Raw genomic sequence first — 17,012 nt, 5'->3', positions numbered from 1 at the left:
CTTCCTTCATGGACATTAATATCCTCCTGCTACCACAAGTTGTTGCTGAGAGTGTGTTCCAGTCTACATCAGGCATGTTGAAGTCCCCTAGCAGAACAACATCCCCCCGTAAGGTGATATTCTCAATGTCTTCAATTAATTCTGCGTCCTTGTCCTCCGATTGTCTTGGAGGTCTGTATACCACACCAAGGTACAGGCATTTTTCTCCGCCTCTGGCCAGGTTTACCCAGATGGATTCCCCAGTGTATTTGACATCTATGATCCTGGTTGTCTTGATGTTCTCTTTGATGTAAAGTGCTACCCCTCCTCCTAGCTTACCCTCTCTGTCTTGGCGAAGCAGGTTACAGATTACATACTCACTTTCCATTGGTTTGTCACATGCATCATTTCTTTTGGCTGTATGGTCTATACACTTATCATGGAGCCATATTAAAGCATGACATCACCTAGTGTCAAAACTGCCCTTTCTATTTCCCTGACACTGCATCCTTAATACTAAGGCAATAATTTATGAGGACAGGTCTCCTCTGTTCTGAGCTTGATTGTAGTTCTGTCAATAGTTCTGATAATTCTTTGGTAGGACATTTTATCCTGTACTGTTGCTTGAGCTTATCCAATGATGTCACTGTCAGCAGATCTCTGCCAGTTACTAGAGCAAAGGTGAATCTTTCATAGAGCATAATGTCTCCTGCTGACAGACAGAAATATGATTGTCCACAGGCTTGAATTCATAAGCACAATGTCTCTCTTAGAAGTATAACTTTATTTTTTGAGGTCTCAGGGGTCTTCGCCTACATTTTCATGCAGATCTTAGTCCTGATTCTTCCTCATTTTCCAGTAGGGTGACTATATATATTACATCTTATAAACTCCAAAAGAAGCTCTCTTTGACTCAATGTAATTATTAGAGCAAGTGCTATCAGTAAATTTGAGAGACTGAGGTCATATTCCAAATCTCTTGGCCTAGGAATAAAGTTTGTTAATCTTTTTGGATTTGCAGAACTAACCCTTATAGCAACATTGCCCCATCAGATATCATTGGCATATCTCGGGTAAATCTCTATCAAAGATGCAGTGTTACCTTCAATTTGTACATTCATGCCCCATTATTGCATAGATGGTGACTCCAGTGCAATAGAAGATTCAGCCCAACTCAAACTCCTAGGCCTTGGGGCACATTTTTTTAAAATTCAAATTGTCATGATTTTGCAAAAAATAAATTAAGGACATTCAAACCTGTGAAAAATAGCTCTTGTCCTATTGGCAGGTGGTTATTTTTCTCTCTCTTTACTGTAGAGAATGTTTGGCTAGAGACCTTACTTATGATTATATAAAACTGCTGATCTCCAGAGAAAACAAAGTTTACCTGTTAAAGGTATTCCCTGAAGAGAACAGTTGACTAATTATTTGGCCATTACTTTTTGCGTTCTTCCTGATGGTTTAATTGCACTTTACATGTGCTCTTCCTGATGGTTTAATTGCACTTTACATGCTTATGACTAAATGGGGAGCTGTGAGGGGCTGCTGAGCTCAACTAAGAAGAGAATAACTTGGAGCTATGAAACTAACAAGCTTTCTGGACACTTCATTTCATTTAACTGGTTAACAGTTGAAAGGCCTTTACATGTACTGAGGCGTTTCTTATCAGCTTCGCAGGAGTGCAGCAGCGTTTGTCTTCTCTTTGAGGACTTGGGCTCTGCTTCGTGCCTGCTGTCTCCTTTGTGCCTTTCTTCTTGGTGCCAGCTGTCGTTTTCGTACCTTCCTGTTTCGTGCCAGTTGGATCGCGGAGCTGCTGTTCATGGCGGGCCCTGTTTGCGATAGGCCATGCGGCATCTTCTGACCTTCGTGGCTGATGGCGATGCTGGAAGTGTTGTCCCGGTGCAAAGTGGTGCTTTTCTGATGGCATCGGGAGGGCCTGTTTCCTGCTCACGGCCTGCATGTCGGTTGGAGTCCCAGAGGAGGAGGAGGAGGATCCAAAACAAACTGGAGGAGCTACAATATGTGAACAGTGACTTTGGAATTGAAATTTCAGTATTTTTATTTTACTTTATTAACTTTGTTTAACTTTTTTTAATAGGGATTGTTTTGTTTTTAATGTGTTAGGTTAGCTTTTTATTTGGGGAGCACATTTCTACATTCTTTATTTAAGAGTGAAATTGTTCATTAATATTATAATGTTTTCTCTGGAGGTTTTTCTTTCTTTCCTCGTTCAAGTTATCTTTTTATATAAGTGATGTTTTTTCTCCTAGACACTTTAGTTTAGATTGTGAGCCCATCTGGGACAGAGAGGGCTAGTTCAATGTGCCTATTATATTATTAGTTTTGTAAACCACTTAATACTCATATACAAGTGGTATATCAAATTCAATAAATACAAATACATATTTCATATCAATGAAAAGAAAAGTGTCAAGAAAACTGTGGAATAACTTTGTTTCATGGCTCCACATCATTCTCTTCTTGGTTGAGCTGAGAACTTTTCAGTGGCCCCTCTTACTTCTTATGCCTATTAGATCCATAGGGCTTTCTGTAGAAAACTTGGGAAATTTCTAAGGTTTTGCTGAATGTATGCAATAGTTCTGTTTGTTGGTAGTTCTATTTGTATCTTTGAAAATTCAGAACAATCCATAGGAAGTCCCATGAGCATGACTTAGTGACTTGCTTGTTTTCAGAGAAAGCTGCGTGCCTAGAACCTGTGCTGTCACTCTTCCATTTTACCAAATAAAAACCTCTATCCTCCCCTTCAGAGTTATTGTTCTATATTAAAAGCTTTTATATGTAACTAAGGTGAGGCCTGAGGTGGTTACTCCATTGGAACTGCCTTGCATTGATCAAGAAACTTGCATCCTTTCCCAGAAATATCTAGGTGAAATTAACTATGGTACTGAGCATGGTCACATGATCCATGTGTGTCTGACTGGTGAACTGGATAGAACTGGATAGAAGAAGATAACTAGATAGAAGAAGATAACCTTAATTGCCTTTTCCTCACAGAGATCTGGCTCACCTCTGATACAGACCCCAGAATAACTGAAGTCTGTCCTAAAAGCCACAAAATGACACTGGTATGCAGAGAAAATAAGAAAGGAGGAGGAATTGCCATCATAGCCACATTAAACATACACCTACTAGACAAAATAACAGACCAATACATAGATTTACTTGCCTGTCAACTCTCAAGCACATAACTTAAAGGAACACTCACATGCATACTATGCTACATAACCCCAAGTAACTGGAGCACAGCCAAGCCAATATTTAAAGAATTTATCTATCGAAACTCCCTAGCAACTACCTACAACCTCCTTCTAGGAGACCTCAACCTTCACCTTGAAAACCATTCCTGCAAAAATGCTGAAACCATACTTGCATACCTAGAAGCCCTAACATATAAAATCTTAGATCCTCAAACTACACATGAAAAAGGACACCAGCTGGACATCGTAGCATACATGTCCCAACAGATCTCACACCCAGAAATTCAAACTTTAAACGGAAAATGGAACCGTTCCCTTTGGTCTGATCACTACACCTACTCCTTCGAACCTACTTCTTCGAAATCAATTGGTCTTCTAACAAATACACTCCGACTACTCAACAGACTACCTTCCTCTCGCGCAAACTTATAGATCCCTCAGTATTCTGGACAAAATCAGACACCATAATCCAACACTACACATCTAAAGACTTCATCTCAAAATGGAACCTGCTAAGTAGGACCACACTAGATGAACTAGCCCCAGAAAAACCTAAAACCAAAATCCACAGAAAATCAAACAAATGGTTCGACAATGAACTACTCCAACTCAAAGACAATGTAGACAACTGGAAAGAAAATGGAGAAAAAGCGACCAAGTCTCCACAAAAACAGCATGGATAGCAACAAACCGAAAGTACAAACAAAAACTGAAAGAAAAAAGAAGGGCATACTACTCAAAACAAATTGGAGATGGACCCCAAGACTCAAAAAAGTTATTCCAGCTACTAAAAGTCCTCACAAACACAACACCATACATAGAGAACAGTAATTCGCCCCCACCTACAGCCACCCTCTTAGCTACCTACTTCAAAAACAAAATCGCAAATATCAGAGCCTCTTTCAACGGAACACCCTCACACATAGAGATATCATTTCCACCAACAGAAAAAGACTCAGTCGCAGCAGATAGAACCTGGTCCCATTTCTCACCTATAGAATGGGCAGAGTTCAACGATCTTTATAATAAATACAGCTATGCAGCCTGTGACCTCAACCATTGCCCCCCATACCTACTGAAAAACTCAAGCATATTATTCCGCTCACTACTTCTACAATGGATATACTCATCACTACTAGAGGGTTATTTCCCACAAGAACTCAGTGAAATCATAATAACTCCGATATTAAAGGACCCTAAAGGAGCAAAAGCCCAACCATCCAATTACAGACCCATTGCCTGATGGAAGGTCTCATAGCAAAAAATTTAGCCTCTTACCTAGAGAATCACAACATACTCCACCCCACACAATCGGGATTCAGAGCCAAATACAGCACGGAGACACTACTAGGAACACTAATGGACACTGCAAGACAACACCTCTGTACAGGCAAGAAAATCCTGCTGATACAACTAGACCTTTCTGCAGCCTTCGATTTGGTAGACCACGACATGCTTCTACAAACTCTCGATTCAATAGGAATCTCAGGCAAAGTACTTGCATGATTCAAAGGATTCCTACAATCAAGAACTTACGAGTTAAAACAATGCAAGAAAAATCAGAACCATGGTCCAACCCCTGCGGAGTTCCCCAAGGATCACCCCTATCACCTACATTATTCAATATATACATAGCCTCCCTCAGCTACTACCTAGATAATCATGGCATAATTTCATACAGCTACGCAGATGACATCACTATTCTCCTACCCTTCGACCAACCAGAACCCGTCATGACAAGCACAATACACAAAACTCTCGATTCAGTTGCAATTTGGATGACAGAGCACAAATTAAAACTTAACCCTGACAAAACAAATTTCATATTACTAGAAAACAACAAAACTCCAACATTAACTAATCTTGTAATAAACTCGATCTCATACCCAATACAACCTACACTAAAATTGCTAGGAGTCACAATTGACAGAGGCTGCACCATGCAACCCCAAATTAACAAAATAATAAAGGCATCGTTCATGACCATGAGAAATCTAAGAAAAATCTGAATATTCTTTGAAAAGAAGCAATTTCTACTATGAGCAAGGGACATTTGACGCTGGCGCACTCATAAGCTCAAGTTGTGAAAAATAATAAACAACATGCAAATTGACGCTAAATGCAAAGGTTTTGTTACCAAAATATAATTATTGTTTTTATTTGTTCAATAGACACCAAAAGAATAAAGCATAATTGCGTTAGCCGTTGCATTAGCGGGAGAACATTATAGTTGCCAAAAATGCCGGCCTTCTGATAACGTGCTCAGTTTAAGATCTCAAGTCACTCTATTATATACTTTTGGCTCAGTGTGACATCAGTTTCTCAACCAATAAAAATCAACATGGGTGGTCTTAAAAGTTAGACAAAGAAAAAAGTTTCAGAAAATTACATTTGTTTGCTTATATTCATTTCTGAATATACATTTACATTTTATAACATTTTCAATCAATATTCTTTTTATCCTTTCCAAAAAAAAGTATATTAAGAGAAATTTGAATAGGTGCTGAAATGTTCTCAGCCCTCTGCATGAGCTGACAGTTTCAAATTTCATTGTCTTTACACAGAAGCCTTCCTAGAAAAGGAGGGGCTGTCTTTCCCCCTCTCTATGCTAGAGACTGTTAATTATTTCCAGATGTTTTAGGATTTCTTTAGGTTGCAAATATATATAATATGTTTTTTCAAAACCCATTCTTTTGTTCAATACACAGCCCATTCAAGTCCCCATTCATTCATTCATATCTCGGCCATTCATATTTAATGCATTTTATATCTTAGTTTAGGACATGTTATCTTCTTAAAGCACATCTGGTATCAATTAATACCACGATGCTGAGAACAAAGACTTGGACACAACTGACCACAAAATGGATTCCAAGACAGAGAAGATATAGAAAAGACAGCAATCAAAATGGAGTCCATGTATCTCTTAATTTCCTTCATGATCTAGCCTAATAGCAAAGTACATAACAAGAATATTACATTACATTACATTAATGGCTTATATTCCGCCTGTACCTTGCAGTTCTAAGCGGATTACATCATTATTATGCTTTTCTCTTATATTAATCTGTAGTGTGTTTTTCTGGCCTTGGCTACATTTATATTCAGATTTTTATTCACCCGTTTTTCGTACGCTTCTATTTGGGCGTGGCCTTAACTGACACATATGCTTGTATCTAACTAGAATTACCCAGAATCATACGAAAAGCAGGCACTTAATACTGCACTATCATGTTCTGATATCCATTCCATTACCGTCCTATAAACATCACCCCCTACTGGCCACGAGCCACTACTCCTCAACTATTGGTACAATCTCTTATCCTTGGGATGATAGACTACTGTAACATACTATACCTACCTTGTCCTGCGACCATGATGAAGCAATTGCAGACAATACAGAATACAGCCCTGAGACTTGTCTATTTCCTAAAAAAATATGACCATATCACAGAGGCATACCACGACTCGCACTGGCTTCCAATAGAAGCGAGAGTGCTCTTCAAATTCTACTGCTTACTTTACAAGGCTCTCAACGGAGAAAGCCCAACCTACTGGAATAACCAACTAAATCAATCCTCCTCAACCAGACACAGAAGATCCCACTCACTATTCACTCACCCATCATCCAAAGATGTCAAATGAAAAAAACTTTATGATAACCTAATAGCCTCCAAAGCAGCTAAACTGGACAGACAAATCACCACTCTGTTATCTTCGACTACAGACTACAAAGCCTTCAGGAGAGATATTAAAACCATACTCTTCATAAAACACATAAAACCTATCCAGCACAACCAATCCCAACCCAATATTCAACACTCTATTTACCCTTAGATCTCTCTAATACTCTTTTATCTACCAAACGTTATCTAAAACCCATAATTTCACCCTATTCTTATCTCCTAAAGACCTCCACTTCCCTTTGGTAACTCTTTATCCAACATATATTACCTTAAAAATTCTATGTCATCGCTTATTATATTCCTTCAAATTTTGAATGTAATTTTTGTTTTAGTTTGAACCACAAGGTAATGGCAGAATAGAAATCACTAATGTAATGTAATGTAAACACCTTTTAGTAAGCAACTTTGCTTTGCCTTTGGAATCTTATAGTTCAAAGATCTATGGAGATGGAAACTCTGTTCCAAGAATTGTGAAATTCCTCAAATCCATTGACCTCACTGAGCCACTGCAGAAGAAGTTTCATTTTCCTCCTGTGAAAGATTGCATTTCTCAAGATATTGATCACATCCTGGAAACACAGAGTGCATTAGCTGTAGATCTTGGTGGGACAAACCTTAGGATAGCTGTTGTCAGCATGAAGGTAAGCAAGTCATACCTCATTTTTTAAATATTTCATTTTGTATCTGTAAAATTTTGCACATGACTGCACAAAAGAATCATGTAATTCTCCAAAAAGTGAAGTCAGACCTCATTGGAGGAAAACTACAGCAGCAGTACTAGAGTTTTTGGAAGATACTCAGGATGTTATCCAGAGTAGGTCCACTATGGTATTAACATGCATGAGTGAGATAGATAAAATGTTAATTATGAAACTTTACTTTAAAAACAGGTTGACAAAATTTTGTGGCGTAGTTTCCCCTTAATGGGGAACAGGAGCTTTGCATTTAGAGAGAAGTACTCCATCAAACGGAGTACTTTTCTCTCTGAGAAATTGGGCTTTCGCCCACGTACTGCTTCTTCGGAAGCCATATTCTCAGTGCTTCTTTGACGTTTTTGCAAAGCTTATATACCACTCACATGACTGAGAGTGAATATCGTGAGATTTTCACTTCCTGTGCTGCTATTGGTTATCTAAAACACGTGTTATATGGTTAATCGTCAAGCACAGATTATATTATATTGAAAGCACACATTGGAATAGTGAAATGCGCATTTTAATTGAGTATGTGTGAATTGTGAAGTATATTGTTTTGTCTTACTTTAGCGAAACACAGAATTTGCGTTAGCGTGGTGCGCATATGTCTTGACTATGAATCACATGATGACATCATCATGCATCCATTAGTGCATAGTGATGACGTCAGTTTTCATTTTAAAGTTATCGTAGTTTTCCATGCAATTGACGGATTTCCCAGCGTGCAGTTGACGGGTTTAAGTCAAATGCGTGCAAGACAAAAAGGCGCGGACAAACTGAGAACTCGGAATAAATAGTTGTCAACACGGGGGGACCAAACTGCGCATGCACACATGTTTATGCATGCGCTGACTTATTGATCCTTATCAATAATACAAATGTGAGTTGTGCCTATATGAATGTGCAGCGTGCATGTGCAAAGGGTTTAATATCAAATATTCACAATTGTCTTTTGTGTATTTGTTCTATAAGCTAGTTAGTGAAAGCCTTCAACAAAGCATCATGCCAAAGGCCTGGAAGGAATCAATCATTCGTCCCATTATTAAAGACCAATAAACTAGCTCTGAGGATAAATCAAATTACAGACCAATAGCAAATATTCCCTTCCTAGCAAAACTAACTGAGAAGATGGTATTTAACCAAATATCGGAATTCATTGAAAAAAACCAACATCTTACATCTGAATCAAACTGGCTTTAGACAGCATCACTCTACAGAACACTTACTGATCGGTATGACCACCTCTATACAATATTTTCTGGATCATCACCAATCAGTTTTCCTAATTTCTATTGATATTTCAGCTGCTTTTGATACGATTGATCATCAGCTTCTGTTAGACAGACTTCAATCTATCGGTATTACAGACCAGGTCCTTTCTTGGTTTGTATCATATTTCACAGATCGTACCTCCACTGTATCTTTTAACAACTCAATTTCTGAAAGTTCTACAACTATGTATGGTGTCCCCCAGGGGTCCATTCTCTCTCCACTTTTGTTTAACATTTTTCTTGCCCCATTGATGACCTTGTGCCAATCCATTGGCTTTAACGTATTTGCCTATGCTGATGACATTCAGCTTTTACATCCAATAGATACTAACAACCCTTTGGATACAATAACAATTAATAAGAAGCTTGAACAAATACACCAATGGCTGGACACTAAAAGATTAACGCTTAATGTTAACAAATCAAATGTGATGCTTTTTCCTTGGAAAGATAGTTCAAAACTTAATTTTCCCATCTGGTTCTCCCTTACAATCAGTAAGCAACATTAAGGTTCTAGGGGTTATTTTTGATTATAAATTAACCTTCCATGACCACATTAGTAGCATTATTAAACCAACCTTTTTCAGACTCCAACAAATACGCTCAGTTTCACAGTTTCTTTGTTCAAAATCTCTTAACATTCTCATCCATTCTATTGCAGGGAATTGCTCAAAACGAAATTAAACATTTACAGATTATCCAAAATGCCTCTATTAAACTTATATCAAAAGCCAAGAAGTTTGATCACGTAACACCTCTCCTTAAAAAGGCACACTGGCTCCCGGTAGCTCACCGGATTACATATAAATTATGTTTGCTTACATTCAAATCCCTACTTTATAAAACTCCTGCTTTCATTTATAAATTATTAATTCCCTATACTTCAAATAGAACGTTGAGATCCAATGAACAGCATTTATTGACGATCCCCTCTCTCAAAATTAATACAAGACTGCAATTTATTTTCTCTGTCACAGCCCCCCAAACATGGAATTCGCTTCCTATTTATTTGAGGGAAGAACACGACTTGGAAAAATTTAAGAGTAAATTATCAAAAGCGTCTTTAAAAAGGAAGCTTTTTACTTAGCTAGCCAGTTTTCTAGCTGATTTTAACTCTACTGTATAACCTCATTGTAGCATTTTGACTTCCTATACCTTCATGTATTCTCCTTGAATGTCTTGCTTACTTTCAAATAACTTGTAGTTCTTTTTTCCTTCCTTCCCTCCCTAGTGTTTTATATGTTTGTCAAGTTTGTCAATAGTCCTCCAAGACTCTTGTTATGCATTGTATTGTTCCCAAATTTTGTAATTTTAGTACTGTGTACGTCGCTTAGAATTACGATTAAGCGATTAATCAAAATTTTATTAAACTTGAATGGTGGCAAGTCATATGCATGACAGAGACGGACTTATCTGCACATGTGCAGATAAGTCCGTGTATGAAAATGGGTAAAACAATATGTTAAACAGTAAATATAATAGTGTAGTAGTTAAAACATTTGCACAGATGGACATGGATACATTGGGGTTAAAGTTTGGTTATGATTTTGGAGGGATTGCATGATGATATGTGGCATTTCAAGGCATGATGATATGTGACAGTTCAAGGCTGATAGCAGCTGAAAGCTGGAAATGGGGCTATTGGACAAGGGCAGAATATACTACACACAAGGGTAGAGGTGGAAATATATTATAATTGTAAATACAGTGGGTGATAGATAAGCAAATTGCCATATGTATGGAGAGGACTGTAGAGGCTATGTATGCACAACATTTCTTGAATGTTGATGGAGAATGTTTATAGTAACACTAGTGTTTTAGCCCGTTACATTAACGGGTGCTAGTAAAGCCTCCTTCCCTCACATGTCCCCTATTTTCAGCCCCAGCTCCAAACCCATTTTTACCTCCCCCCCTCTCCCATCTGTTCCCTTTCAGCCCGAGCCCCCTTTTCTCACCAGCAGCATTTCCCTCCCCACTCCACTTTCCTGTCCAGCAGCACCTCTTCCCTGCTCCTCCTGTCCCTCTTCATTGCTCCCCCGGCCCAGTAGCACTTCTTTCCTTCTCCCCCTGTCCAGCAGCACCTCTTCCCTGTTCCCCCTGTCCCTCTTCCCTGCTCTGCCAAAAACACAACACCAGAGCCTGCACCAATTCAAACCCAACCCCCTCCCTGGCCACTGCACTGAATCTTTGGGCAGGCTGCCCGTCCCCAGTCCTTTACCCTGATGGACCCTCCACACACTCACACCTGGTCCACCATCCTCACAGGTCTATCCTCCCTCTGCGTAGGTCTGTTTGCTTGTTCATTATTTTGTTGCGTTTTGTTGAGCAGCCAAGGAGGAAGCGTTGAAGTGGCCAGTGTGCAGCTCCCTATTTCGGGAGTCGGTCATCCTGCCCTGCTCACACAATGTCTGCCTTCCGTGCGCCAGCACCATCACATTGCAGACCCCATATGCCCGTCCAGACAAAGTTCATTTTTTAGTTCAAAGCCGACGCTGTGTCTCCTCTCTCGATCCCCGCCAGAGTCGGAAGTCTTCTCCGACTCTGGTGAGGTTCGATAGAGGAGCCGTGGCGGTGGCTTTGAACTAAAAAATGAACTTTGTCTGGCCGGAGCCGGCAAACCCGCTGCGAGACAGAAAGATGCGTGGTAAGCTCGCATGCACACTCTGCCGGCCACGGAACTACAGATCAGGCAACACGGTGGTGAGAGTGCGCATGCGCGCTTAGCGTTTTATTATAAGAGATTTGTAGGATTGATCTGTACTAGTCTGGCTTGTTCAGTTTTTGAATGGGTGTATTTATGTACTGCTCACTGCAGTATGTAAGATGCTGCCTTTTCTAGGTACACTCTTGTGTGACGTGTGGATTGTTACTAAAAACCATGTTTTTCATATAGATGGGGGTAGGTGTCAAACAATGATGGGTCCCAAGTGTCACATATGCTAGGTACACCACTTTAAATAAAGATCAAATTAAGAGGTTTAATTGGATATGCACAGCTAATATGTGATCAGTTTATTTAACTTATCTACCATGTCAATTCTTGTCTTCATAACTTATAAAAGTAATCACCTAGAAGCTGAAAATCAAGGGAAGAGTTTAAATAAATCCATTGTATGTGTTTACTTCATTGTTTCAATTGTATACCTTAGTGGGATAGCACATTTAAAATTAACAATAAATGCCATGGTTATTTATTTCATACTAAGATAAACAAGAGAAAAAAACCGTTTTCAATAATAGTAAATGTTTATTAACTTATAACATATGTGAGAAACATGTAATACACATATGCTCAAATGTTGTGTCAACACAAAAAAATCTTTGAGCTAAACATTCATGATCTATTATGTACAACATTCTGAATTATAAAACAATGTATTATTCTACATCTCATGTTTTTTGAGCCAACACCTGATTGCAGATGCGAGTGCAATGAGAAACACCACATTCCAAGTGAGATATTTCAGATGAGTTGAAGCCATTGGTTCAAAGGGAGGCCTCATCAATTGAGCAAGAACAACAGTGACATCCCAAACCACTGGAGGCGGTTTGAGAGGAGGCTTGACAGTCAAAAGGCCTTTCATAAATCTGGAAACCAACGGATGAGCAGAGAGGGGTTTCCCTTCAATAGGCTGATAGAAAGTAGCAATTGCACTGAGATGGACTCAAATAGATGTAGTCTTGAGGCCAGAGGTAGATAAGTGCAGAAGATAATCCAAGACGGAAGACAAGGAGGTATCTAGAGGCTCCTTGTTATGAGAGATGCACCAGGTAGAAAATCTAGTCCATTTTTTATGGTAGCGTTGTCTAGTGGCAGGTTTTCTGGAAGCCTCTAAAATGTCTTGAGAAAACTGAAGAGGAGTTATGTTGAGAGGTACCAAGCTGTCAGGTGGAGAGACTAGAGATTGGGATGAAGTAGAGACCCTTGACTCTGTGTGAGCAGAGATGGAAAAACTGGTAGAAGGTATGGCTCCCTGCTGCTGAGTTGAAGTAGAAGGGAATACCAAGGTTGCCTGGGCCACCTAGGAGCTATCAGAATCATGGTGGCATGATCGTTCTTGAGCTTGACAAGAGTCTTGAGAATGAGAGGGAATGGAGGAAAAGCATACAGGAAGAGATTCGTCCATTCCAACAGAAAAACATCTGCCTTAAGGCGATGAGGAGAGTATATCCTGGAGCAGAACTTAAGCAGCTTGTGATTGTGGGGAGATGCAAAGAGATCTATCTGAGGAGTTCCCCACTGAGAAAAAATGTGATGAAGAGGCAAGGAATTGAGTGTCTATTCATGAGGTTGCAGAACACGACTCAACTTGTCTGCCAGACAGTTTTTCTCTCCTTGAATGTAAACAGCTTTGAGGAAGATGTGAAGGATTGCCCAGTCCCAAACCTTCAGGGTTACTTGGCAAAGAGGGAGAGATCCTGTTCCTTCCTTTTTGTTGACATAGTACATGGCGACCTGGTTGTCCATCCGAATGAGGACTACCTGGTCGTGAAGAAGAAGTTGAAAAGCTTTGAGTACATTGAAGATCGCTGGACCAATGGCCTTGAGTTCGGAGACCGTCGAGAAATCTGTTGTGAGGACCTTCTGATGAGGTAGCATCTGAAACAGTAAACCTCTGGAAAGAATGGAAGAGAGCATCCACCAGTGGAGAGACTGTCTCAACGAAGGAGTGACTGTGGTATGTCGAAAAAGTGGTTCGCAAGCCTGCGTCCACTGAGATGCCAGGGTCCACTGAGGAATTCTGAGGTGAAGTCTGGCAAAAGGAGTCACTTGAAAGGTGAAAGGTGCTTCTTTAGCCTTCATATGCTGAGGAAAGTGAGGAAAGGCCATGTGACCAAGTAATACCATCATGTGTCTTGCTGAGAGTGAAGAAAGGGAAGACACTTTGTGACACAGCTGAAGAAAAGCATCCAGGTGCTGCTGAGGAAGGAATGCGCTGATCTGAATAGTGTCCAGTGTAGCTCCGATGAACTGTAGATTCTGAGAGGGCTGAAAATGAGATTTGGGGAAGTTGATTTTGAATCCCAAGCTTTGTAGGAACCACGTAGTCCGTTGGGTCGCTGCAATAACCCCCTGAGATGTCGGGCCTTTTTGTTCATGGGCTAGGCGTTCGATGCCATACATGAAGCGACACGATAAAAGATAAGTGTTGCAAGTCATTTATTTATTTGCATTTTGTTGCATATTGCACAGTTAGGATAGAGCATAGATTGTTCAAGTGATAGACACAAAAAACATATGAAAACTCAATGAAAGACAAACTGTACACCTGCTACTAGCTGTTTCAATGATAATATTGAGCAGTGCAGGACTTTGAGGGTTTCATATTAAGTGAGAGATTGCTCCACTTTGATTGTTTCAGTCAAGTGTAGCCCAAGTTCGCTGGTTAGTTTTTCAGAATCTTAGATGTGCCAGTGTCCAGGTAGGGAAATACCTGAAGACCATCTCCTACCCCCGAAAGGCCCCCTGGTATCTACCGGTTCACAGAGAACTGAAACAGAAATGTCGCAAATGGAAAAAATCTAAATCCCCCTCAGATAGACAGACCTGGAGGGTCAATATTAAACTTTACAATTCAACACTAAAAAAAGCCAGGAAGAACTTCTTCAGAGATAAGATCTCCAGATCCAACAATCAGATCAGTGCGCTGTTTAACATCTGGCGCTCCTTAACTACAAAAAAAGATCCATCCTTGCTCCCCTCGTCTCTATCAGCCGATGCCCTAGCAAACTTCTTCAATGAAAATGTTATCACCCTAAGTTGCTCCTTCCCACCCACAGTCTCCTACAACTCCCTGGCCTCTACTGACTTCAACCCTACCCTACCTGTCTCCATCCCCATTCCAGCCGACAGATCCTGGACCGTCTTTGAGCTTGTTTCCAAATCGCAAGTCTCCAAACTCTGCCTCAAACTAAAAACTTGCAAATGCACCTTGGATCCTTTCCCCTCCTATCTATTTGAGAATATCTCTACACAGACCATCGCTTCCCTCACCAAACTTATAAACTCTGCCCTAACATCGGGCCTTTTCTCCTCCGATATGGGACATATTGCATTGACCCCTTTACTGAAAAAGACCGACCTTGACCCCTCCATACCATCAAATTACCGTCCAATAGCAAATATTCCTCTCCTAACCAAGTTGTTAGAATCCATCATATCCACTCAACTCTCATCCTACCTAGAAAGATTCTCTATTCTCCTACCCCACCAATTTGGCCTCAGACCCAACTTCAGCACCGAATCCCTTTTGGCCTCACTAATCTCTAAGGTGCAACAACTCCATTCTCGCAACAAATTCGCTGTTCTTCTACAATTCGACCTCTCCGCAGCTTTCGACATCGTCCATCACGATATCCTAATCTTCCAACTCTCCGAAATAGGCATAAGCTCCACAGTCCTAGATTGGTTCTCGAAATTCCTACGCTTCCGCTCCTACACCGTTAGCATAAACGGTACCTCATCCCCCCTCTAGAAGCCGATATGTGGAGTCCCGCAAGGCTCACCCCTCTCTCCTATCCTGTTCAACATCTACATGTCTTCTCTGAAACTCCTTCATCTATCCCCCCTAGAAACTCTCTACACCTACGCTGACGACATCCTCATCCTCCTCGAGACCGACTCAAACCTCACTAACCTCACTGAGAACATATCCGCATGTATAATGAACCTACAATCCTGGGCCCAATCTGTACAAATGAAACTGAATGAGTCCAAAACAAAATTACTTTGGCTCGGCCTATCATTAGATCATTTACCCACCTCCATCATCTTCCGGCCCCACTCTTCAGCTTGAGTTTTCAAGCAAAATCTTAGGCATCGTCATAGACTCCTCCCTCTCCTTCAACGATCACCTCAACTCCTTGGTAAAAAAATGCTTCTTTAGCCTTCATATGCTGAGGAAAGTGAGATCCTGCTTTCATCATTCTCACTTCGCCGTCCTTTTTCAATCCACCATCCTCTCTAGACTGGATTACTGCAACTCCATCTATATAAGCCTAACTAAGAAAAACCTACATAGACTTCAGCTAATTCAGAATGCCGCGGCTAAGCTTATTTTCGCATAAAGGCAAGTCAATCACGCTTCCCACTCCTCTCCAAGCTTCACTGGTTTCCAGTACTCTCCAGAGTCCTCTTTAAATGTGCCTGCTTAGCCTTCAAAATCCAACATGGCATCCTTCCTCCCGTTTATCCACTCTTTTGAATTCCTCAAACCCCCACTCCACCAGACCCTCCCAAAAACTGAAATTATCATTCCCCTCTATAAAAGGTATATCCCCGCGCAGAAAACTTGGAACATCCCTCCCCTTTAGAACCACAGAACTCTGGAACAACCTCTCATTCCCTCTCAAAATTCAAGCTCCTTCCAATCCTTCCACAAACACTTGAAAAACTTGGCTCTTTCAAAATCTAATCACCTCCCGCTCTCTGGTACCCTTGTCCCTCTCTATCTTCTTAGTTCCTCTCCTATAACCCTTCATTGTAGTTCCTTTCCTCCTAACTCTGTAAACCATGCCGAGCTCTACGCTTGTGGAGATGGCGCGGTATGCAAACCTAAGGTTTAGTTTAGTTTAGTTTAGTACCATGGTTCCTTAGAGCTGCTGCTACCACTACTAGGCATTTGATGAAGACTGGGAGATGATGCCAGGCCGAAGGGTAGCACTCTGTATTGAAAATGCAGATTCCCCACCCGAAATCTGAGGTACTGACGGAAGGCTGGATGAATGGGAATGTGAGTGTAAGCCTTCTTGAGATCTAGAGAGCATAACCAATCATTCTGATCTAGAAGGGGTTAAAGGGATGCCAGGGACAACATGCAAAATTTTTCTTTGACCAAAAATTTGTTGAGAGCCCTAAGAGCCCGTCTTCTTCAAAACTAGGAAGTTACGGGAGTAAAACCCTCTGCTCTGCTGTTCCAGAGGAATTTCCTTGATGGCACGGAGATGAAGCAGAGTTTGAGCTTCCTGAAGACGAAGGGCAGTCTGGGATGGATTGGAAGGATACTCTGTTGGAGGAAGCTCTGGTGGAATCTGAGTGAAATGAAGAGAGTATCCTTCCCTGATTATTGATAGCACCCAGAGGTCGGATTTAATGGACTCCCATCAATGATAAAAATGATGGAGCGGCCTCCTATGGGGAGAGGAGAGGACAGAGGCAGAACG

The 17,012-nt window shown here is 40.7% G+C and overlaps 1 protein-coding gene across 1 annotated transcript in view; it reads left to right on the top strand.

The window, feature by feature from the left end:
- Window positions 1-17,012, top strand: part of GNE (glucosamine (UDP-N-acetyl)-2-epimerase/N-acetylmannosamine kinase) — a 547,927-nt gene that overhangs the window by 207,253 nt on the left and 323,662 nt on the right. Inside the window, 1 exon segment of the mRNA XM_033917983.1 lies at window positions 7,314-7,524. Within this exon segment, the coding sequence (XP_033773874.1) occupies window positions 7,314-7,524 (211 nt within the window).

The sequence above is a fragment of the Geotrypetes seraphini genome, chromosome 1, assembly GCF_902459505.1.
Source record: "Geotrypetes seraphini chromosome 1, aGeoSer1.1, whole genome shotgun sequence".
In the NCBI taxonomy this organism is placed as follows: Eukaryota; Metazoa; Chordata; class Amphibia; order Gymnophiona; family Dermophiidae; genus Geotrypetes; species Geotrypetes seraphini.
Note: the sequence above shows the minus strand (reverse complement) of the source record. Positions and strands in the feature narration are given on the sequence as shown.